General features: G+C 51.1%; 1 protein-coding gene across 1 annotated transcript in view; it reads right to left on the reverse strand.

Moving 5' to 3' along the window:
* Positions 1-3405: 3405 nt before the first annotated feature.
* Positions 3406-8890, reverse strand: part of SEMA5B (semaphorin 5B) — a 43191-nt gene continuing 37706 nt past the window's right edge. The window contains exons 11-21 of the mRNA XM_042781390.1: positions 8416-8533; positions 8083-8264; positions 6862-7005; positions 6510-6657; positions 6146-6371; positions 5739-5957; positions 5048-5218; positions 4821-4970; positions 4463-4507; positions 3788-3993; positions 3406-3564 (exon numbers count right to left, since the gene is read on the reverse strand). Coding sequence (XP_042637324.1) covers positions 3406-3564; positions 3788-3993; positions 4463-4507; positions 4821-4970; positions 5048-5218; positions 5739-5957; positions 6146-6371; positions 6510-6657; positions 6862-7005; positions 8083-8264; positions 8416-8533 — 1768 coding nt within the window. The remainder of the gene's footprint in view (positions 3565-3787; positions 3994-4462; positions 4508-4820; positions 4971-5047; positions 5219-5738; positions 5958-6145; positions 6372-6509; positions 6658-6861; positions 7006-8082; positions 8265-8415; positions 8534-8890) is intronic.

Consider the following 8890-nt stretch of genomic DNA (forward strand, 5'->3'; position numbering starts at 1 on the left):
AAAATGGTTAATTTTATGTTATATGAATTTCACCTCACTAAAAAGAGGCAAGTGGTTAAAAAAAAATCTCACTAATAATCATATATATTGTCACTTAAACCCCTAATTTTCTAAGCAGCCTCTCATCACACACTCTCCTGTGTGCCTACTCTCAAGTGCAGTGTCTCTGGTTCATTGTCTCGAGGGAACATACTATTGTCTCCCGTGGGCATGGAGGAGTAGCTGACAGGCTACACGGATTGGGAGTGAAGAGGACTTAAGAGTCTACCTGAAGTTTACACACAGAATGTCAACCAATCGCTCTTGTTCAGGCCCCCACCTTCCCTTATACCTGGTTCTTACAATATCCAGTTCTTCCTGAAATTGGTTTTTGTAGTTACTCCCTATGTGGGTATTTTAGGTTTGACTCACGCCCTGTTTTCTAGATCATTTGCTCTTCCTCTATCTGCTTTATGTCTTCTTGTACTGGGGTTTGGAGTTACCAGTATGTACTAGCTTTATTGAAAATAGAGGCAGATTTTTTTTTTTTCCTCTTTTAGGGTAATTTTGAAAGAAGGGGGCAGAAATGTCTTCACACCACCACTTTAAAACCAGAAGTCTTTACATTGGTGTGCATATCTGGATTACATTTCTGGTTTCCAGTATCCTCTAAATTGTCTGCAGTGGACATACATTACTTTTTATTAAGAAAATGCACACACACACACACACAATAAAAGTTACGTAAAGACAAGAGGGTCTCAAATGGCTTGATGCAGCCCAACTCTGCATCATCCTCTCTCTCCGGCTGAGCCAGCTGGGGCTGTGAAGCCTCTTGCTTTTCTTACCGTAGTTCCCTACACATGTAGCTATTCATGTGGCTCAAAAACCCTTTGCTGTTGAGTCTATTCCAACTCATAATGACCCTATAGAATAGAGTAGAATTGCCCCATAGGGTTTCCAAAGGCTGTGATCTTTACAAAAGCAGACTGTCACATCCTTCTTCCACAGAACAGCTGGTGGGTTCAAACTGCTGACATTTTGGTTAACAGCTAGCGCTTAAGCACTTCACCACCAAGGCTCTTGCCATGTGGCTCAAGCACCTGCTGAAGAGCACACCTTCCTCATCAGAAAGGTACATTCCTGGGTTCCTCGTGTCTTGGCCAGGGCTGGCTATCAAGCAGCCTTTGCCAACCCATCTGTATACAGTTTTAATTCTCACGTGCCATTCTGAATGGCCGTACCTCCAAGTCACAACACTTTTAATAAGAAGTCAGGATGTGTGTACTGCCATGGCACCTATGTCCATTTCCATTGATGCCATTCCAATCAACAGGGAGTGACCATTACCCAGAAATTCTCCATGACCTTTTTCTATAGATCTGTCCAGTCCCTCCACTTGGACATACATGAGTAGCCCAATTGAGGCAGCAGTTCCAACACTCTTGAACTTCAAGAACCTCTACCAGGTTCAAGAGAATCCAAGATCCCAGAATTTAACATGCCCCACAGACCCCATGAAGCTCTGGGTACATGGGGCTAACAGTAACCCAGCCAGGAATCCCAAAGCTGTAGAAATGTCCACATGCTTCCTGAGCCTGAGTATCTACGCTCTCTGATGGGGCTACATTTTGGTCTGAGTACACTGACATTTCAAGCTGTCTCAGAAAATCACAAAGGATTCCAGAACCAGGGGTCCCAGAAGGCTCTTTTCCTCCTTCTCCTCCTCCCTGCTAAGCACCTTCAAGAACTACTGCACTCCTCAAGATCCTCTGCCTCCTCTTCCACTAGAGTTTCCAGCTTCACCGCCTGATCTACAATTAGATTTTGTGGGAATCCCGTGAGACTGACCTAGCCAATTAAATCAGGAAATTGCTCTCTAGATTTAACATGTCCATCAATCTCATCCAAAATGCAGCATTGATTTGGTGGGCTGAGGATTGGAGGACTTTTTAATCTAGCAAAAACTACATTGTCTTTCCCCCCACACACACCACCAAACAGACACACACACACACAAATTTTATTCATTTCTCAGTTAACTGTGGTTTTCTGAAACTCAGCCTTGTAAATACTTCATAGAATAACTCTCATCAATACTCTCTTACCAGACTCATACAGATAATTTTCTCTGGAGTTGGAGCTGTTACCTAGAAGAGTTATTAAGGGGGTGGGCATAAATCTCTCCTGTGATCTTCAAATGTACCTTGTGTCTCTATTCATGTTTATTCCCAACCTCTTTTCCAAAAAGAGTTTAGGATAAAACGTGTGTGCATGAGAGTATGTATGCACAAATGCCCACAAATGAAAAGATGCCCTCTATTAAAGTCAAACTTTACTTGGGTCATTTCCTCCTCCCTGAGAAGACCATCTGTTACCCCAGAGCACTGCTATGATTGAATATGCCATGCCAGGAAGACCACCCCGCCACACACACACATGCACGAAGACAATGTTACATTTGGAGACTGGATATTATCTTTAATTAATAATGCCACAGTTCAACATCCTTTTTGTTGCTGTAGCGGACTGTGATGTGTGTGTACATGTGCGTGTGTTTGTTCTGTATGTTCCTGAACAAATGAGGGGCCAGCAGAGACTCCTAAGCAGGTCTCAGCTAACAACTCTGTTCAGCAGCAACTGGAAGACGGTCTCCAGAGAGACATGAAGGCTGGACTCCAGCCTCCTATGGTATTGAGCTTCCCTTTCTCTGGGCCACTTCTTGCACACTCTGAGGGTGTGAGGCCAAGCCTGTGCCAGCCCAGATTAAAGGGCTTCTCAGCAAAGATCAGCAGCCAGTCTCAGTTCTCATTGCTTCTGACAGGAGTGCTGTCCCTTGGGCAAAGTGCAGACTGCTAGGCAGAGGTGGACAACATGGGCCAGCCTTGGTCCCCTATGTCACACTAGGGCAGCACCATAATGGCCCAGCCCTGGGCAGAAAATCCAGAGCTACGAGGGCCATTTGATTAGTTCTTTTCAGAGATAATCAGGATACAGCCCAAGCCCTTCCTAGGGCCAGCCAGAGAGGGGCAGATTTAGCTTGTGATGGCCACAGGAAGTCCTTTCCAACTCAAACTTAAAGAGCCTGCCCTCCTGCCATCTCCACTCTCTAATTCCTCACATGCCCAGTAGGTCCGCAGCCCAGACATAACAGGGAGTGAGTCAGCATGATGGTGGGTCACAAGGAGGCCATGAGAGATGTGGGTGAGCTGGGACAGCAGCCATGTGCCAGCCTGAAGCCAGCTCTTTCCCCCATGAGCACCATCAGCCAGAGCTCTCTGAAGCCAGATGAGACCCCCCCCACAAGACAAGGCAGCAAGTTCTTGGTCTACTGTGGAGGGAGAAGACCAAACTGGCTCCACTGTCCCATCACCACCTGCTCTGTGCCTTAGGAAGGCAAGAAGCCCAAGTCCCAGGATGGTGGTATCAGCTATTGGGGAAGCACCGTTGTCCAGGTGAGGCCTCAGGCCGGAAGCTGGGTTTGTTCAGTGGGCTTGGGTAGTAGGTGGTTGTATACACATTGGTCTGCTGCAATGGATAGAAGTTGGCTCTGTCATCAGGAATCAGGTTATTCTTGTTCAAGGTCTGTGGGAGGAGAAAGGAACCAAAGAGGAAGGGGTGAAGGGGGAGAAAAGGGAAGGGGAGAGGCCAAGACAAGGAGTCCATGAGCCAGTCAGTGAAGGAATGTGCTGGTTTCTCTGTTCACACCACCACCGCTTCCTCCCAAGCATCCAGCCCAGCTATTCCCTTGACCACTCCACCTTGCCCTTCTACCCTGCCCTGTTTCTTGGTCTTTTTGAGCCCCCACCTTGAACTCCATGGGTGTATACTTCTCATTCTTGGGGGTGCCCCCACCCTTGTAATGCAGGTGGTTGGGGGTTGCAGGATGGACAAGTGTGGACTCCTGGGACTGGCGCTGGCAGTGCTGGCAGGACAGGTACACCACCAAGGTCAGGAGCCCAGAGCCCAGGAAGCAGGAGAAACCTGTGGCTACCAGGTGGATGAGATTGAACCCTGGGAGAGGGAGAGGCAGGTAGTTAGAACTGGGCCACTATAAGCAGGGGAGACTCTGGGCTGTCTCCTTGGGCTTTTCAGGATAGAAAAAGCAGCAACAGCAATAGGAGGCTCTGACACATAAAAGGGCTTTGAGGCCAGAGCCAAACAAAACAGGCTAGGCAGCTTATTATCAGGGACTTCTGTCACAGGACAACCTGTGGCTTTAGTCTAAGGTGGCAAGAAGAGGGTCTATTGTCACATGACTCTTCTTTGGGTACACACTTGATGACAGGCTCCTAGCTGAGGGACATGGATGGAACTGCTTAGAACCCCAATTCTCATGTCCTCAAAGCATTAGGGGACCCCTACATGTCTTGGTTATCTGGAGCAAGAGGTGGGGAGAATCCGGATTTTGGAGTAGGGGGGTCTCCTCATTGAGAAGGAGTAGAAAGAAGGTGCCATGAGATGAGGGTCTGGTTCCTTTTACCTCCACAGCCGGTGGCCTCCTCCACACTGGAGGCAGGGAGGATCACTGTAGGAAGACAAGCCAGAGAGGGGTTAGGAGAGGGAAGGGGTGTAGGTCACTCCAGGGCTATGTGCGGATTTGGGAGGACCCCTGGGGTCAGCACAGAGCTGTGGGACTGGGGGGCCTTTATTTCTCTTTGTCTCTACCCAGACTTCACCTCTAAAAAAGTTTAGCTCATTCACTAGGAGTGGCAAAAACTTAAAGTGAATGAGTGAGTAAGGTATTTCATACTGACATGGAGACATGCTTCAGAAGGGGAAAGAAGGTGGGGAACTGGGGTGGGAAGGGCTTGTGTGAGGGTGCTGACATCAGGACCTACCAGGAATCTCACGGTAAGGGCAGGGGCGACTCTGGCTGCTGTTTCCAGTGCAGGAGCTGGGCCCTGGGATGAGCTCTTCACAGTGCCGGCTGCGGCTCTGGGTTCCATCTTCAGTGCATGCACTCCACTCAGACCACAGCGACCAGCCTTCTGTGAGTTATGATGAGGTTAACCTCCCTAGAACCTCCTGCTGATGCTCCCTAGCCCTGGCCAGATGCACCCATTACCTGGGCAGGCCTGTGTTGCACACAGTGCCTCTTCCGTGTGCAGGCCAAGACAGATGTCCTCACCCGGGGAGGGTGCAGGGCTGGTGCAGGAGCGTGTGCGTTGATAGTGGCCTCCACCACAGGAGGCTGAGCACGGGGACCATGAGGTCCAGCAGGACCAGGCTCCCCGCACTGCAAAACGAGGCAGTATATGAAGAAGGATGAGGGCCCCAAGTCAGCCTTCCACTTCCACCCAGGCTGGGCTACACAGACCTCTGGCTTCTAACCCACCTAATCCTTCACACTCAATACCACCCCTACCCCAGCCCATTGTTAGGAAGCACCCCCACCCTCAGAGGTGGCAGGAGAAATGCAGGTAACAACAAAGAACCCAAGACAGGAGAGAAACCAATTGCATCTCAGTCAAGTTTCTCATCTGGCCAACCCATCAGGGGAGAAGAAAATGTGACAGAGTGAAGGAAGACCCTGTTCTACAGGAGAAGCTGCTGAATCCATACTCGGGGCAGAAAACTGCTCTGGGCCTCTTGCACAGAACTGGCAGAGAAAAGCAATCACCTGGGCAAGGGGGTTTCTTGGATTGGAGGTGGGCTCAACGGATCTGAAAATCTCCTAACTGGTTTATGGAAGTAGGGTGTTTCCCCAGGCAGGATCTAACCCGAGGCAAGGATTTTTTTTTAATGAGAAAGATTACCTGGACAAGCATGAGGATTGCAGTCCTGGTATTCAGCGGCATCGCCCACACACGGCAGGCCCCCATTGCGGGGCTCCGGGTTCGTGCACGTTCTCTTGCGAACACGGAAGCCCAGTTCGCAGTCCCGAGAGCAGGACGACCAGGGGCCCCAGGATGCCCAGCCCCCGCTCAGCGTGTGCGGGGAGGTGCTCCCGCTGCGCAGGAGGTCATCTACCAGGGCTGGGGAGGGGACTGGCCTCAGCGATGGGGGTGCCCTGCGCCTCACCCACTACGACTCACATGGCTCCTGCCGTATTCCAAACCACGTATTCGTGCCCACGTGAGATTAGCTCCCAAGCACCCTCACCCCAAATCCCATCGCTCTGGGGCCTGGGAGGGCAGCAGGTGGGGAGGGTATAGGAACATACCGTCAGTGTCACATGCTCCCGAGCCATCCGCGGGGCAGGTCCTTGTTTCTGTCCTTCTCCTGCCGAACTGCAGGCCGTGGGGGTCCGGCAGGGGCGCGCGGCATGTGAAGCGGAAGCGCTGCTCCTGCCGCGCCCCGCTCTGTGTCACGTTCACGGGCAGCCATGGCGTCCACGGCGTGTTGCGCCGCACTTCGGGACAGCTCTCTGGGTTGCACGTCTTGAACTCCTTGGCGGCGGAGCAGGTGTTGTTTTATTGCTCCGCAGCCGCCAGGCCTGCCCTGCGCCTCCCGCTCCATCCCCTGCTTGCCCACCCCTTGGCCCGATGTCCTGGAGTCCCGCCTGCATTCCCCACTCTCGGACCCACCACGCCGCAGCCCGGGCAGGAGTTGCCATTCTCACAGGACCGCCGCCGTGACTGCACGCCACCCCCACAGTTGCTGCTGCATTTGCTCCAGGAGCCCCAGGATGCCCAGAAGATGGGCACTGGGCAGGGCGTGTTTTCGTTACAGAACCTGAGGTGGGTGTGAAGAAGGAGTTGTCACCCTAGGGAGCGGATACCCCCTCCCTAACATGAGGTCACTGGGAATGTGGAGCCTGGGAAGGATGAGTCCCCTGGATCAATTGGAGAATCCAGGCCACTTTCTAGGGACCTCGGGAAGTCTGCCATCTTGGGGAGAGCTTGTCATCAGAAATGTCCAGGCCACACCCTAGCTCACCGCTCCTCTCGGCTCTTGCCCACGCAGATGCGGCCCCCGTGGCGGGGAGCAGGGTTGCTGCAACTTCGCTGACGGACCTGGAAGCCAATCTCACAGGACGTGCTGCATAGGGCCCACGATGACCAGGGGGTCCATGCCCCATTCCTGGTGGAGTCCCAGAGGGGAGAGAGGCAGATGACCCTTTGAGCCCTACCTTCTTAGATCTAGTCCTAGCCCACTTTTGGGCAAATGGATTTTGTGCTTTTGTCAGGAAGTTTCAGACAGTCACTCAGAAATAGCCTCTAATCAGGCCATGGAGCCCTGGTGGTGCAGTGATTAAGCACCTGGCTGCTAACCAACAGGTGGGCAGTTCCACCCATTAACCCCTTAGCAGGAGAAAGATGTGGCAGTCTGCTGCCTAGGATTTACAGCCTTAGAACTGGAGGCAGTGCTGTGCTGTCCTACAGGGTCACCATGAGTTGTAATCCACTCTAGGGCAATGGGTTTGGTTTTAACCAAACATCATCTCAGATAAACTCATTCATTCGTTTTCTCATTCACTCCTCAAAATATATTGAGAGCCTTCTTCACATATCAGGCTGTGCTCAGTGCTAAGAGCACAGATAAAGGACATAACCCCTACTCACAGGGGAATAAGACACATCTCTAGAGAAGGCCACCACTCACCTTTCTAATCTGCAACCTTGATTTCAACCTTCTGGGCTGGCCGGTCTTGGCACTCAAACCTATGCTTTCCCCCTGTTCTACACTATACATGCTTTGCTCCAGCCTGAGAACAAATCATTCTTGTCTACTTTGACTCCAGTTTTCAAATTTTGGCTCTACCAGCTTACCACCTGGGCAAGTTACTGAAACTTCCTTTGCCTCATAGTACTCTTATCTGTAAAACAGGGATAATGATTATATTCCTACCTCATGAAGTAGTTTTGAGGATTAAATTAATAAATGTATATAAAACACAGTTATTTGAAGAGTGTGAAGCACCTCATAAGGATTAGGTGTCCCACCTAATTATAACTACTATTTATTGAGACGTCTCTCTCCCACTAGAGTCTCACTCCTCCAGGGCTCATGTTTCCTGCCTCAAACACCTGCCACTTGTCCAGTGCCCTACATGGCCCTGGCTTCTGTCCTTCAGAGCAAATACCTAGGGGTGCCCCACCCCTCTTCCCTCCACCCCATCCCCAGGAAGCTACTGTCAAGCCCTGTTTCCTCACATACCTGGAACAGTTGGCAATATGGATGGCTGGCCCCAGGCAGTCACGGCCCCCACAGCGGGGTCGAGGAGAGTCGCAGGCTCGGGCCTGACACAGGCAAGAGCCTGAATTATCTCCATCTAAGTGCTCACATGGTTGCCATGGTGACCATGGGCCAAAACCCCCATCTTGTGTCAGGTCTCGTACCTGCAGATACACGAGGGAGGCAGGAGACCCCTGTCATGCAAGCAGCAGGGAAGACACAAGTTCCCAGGGAACTCTGGGGATGCTGATGGGGAGTCAAAGCCTGAATTGGGGGGAAGAGGCCTGTGGGTGGGGTGAAGAAGTGGGTTCTCACAGGACACGCTGTGATGTTCTGGGTCCAAAGGCTCATGTTGGAACTGTCCTCAAGGGTACTGCAACGTTGCTGCTTTCCATCCCAGCCACAGTACGGGTCCCGAGCCCCTAGGCATGCCCTGCCAAACAGAGGTCCTGAGATGCAAGTCCACAGGTCTCCCACCTCCCCTGCATCCCAAGAATACACCTGGATATTCCTCTCTGGGAACCCCTTCCCATCAATGTGTTCTTAATAATAATGATTAAAAAAACAACAACTACTAAGTTTATTTACTGTGTACCAGACATTCATTTATAAGCAAGAATTAATTTAATACAACAACCCAGTGAGGTAGATGCTGTTATTATCCCCAAGTTATAGATGAGGAAACACAGCTGACCAAGGATTCAAATCATCACCCTCCATGGTCCACACACTTCACCAAAAGATTGTACTGCCATCCCTAAGTTTAAGTGCCCCACACCCCTCATCCAGC

Source organism: Orycteropus afer, unplaced genomic scaffold (genome assembly GCF_000298275.1).
Source record: "Orycteropus afer afer isolate SDZICR_OR568_19922 unplaced genomic scaffold, OryAfe1.0 scaffold00114, whole genome shotgun sequence".
Classification (NCBI taxonomy): Eukaryota; Metazoa; Chordata; class Mammalia; order Tubulidentata; family Orycteropodidae; genus Orycteropus; species Orycteropus afer.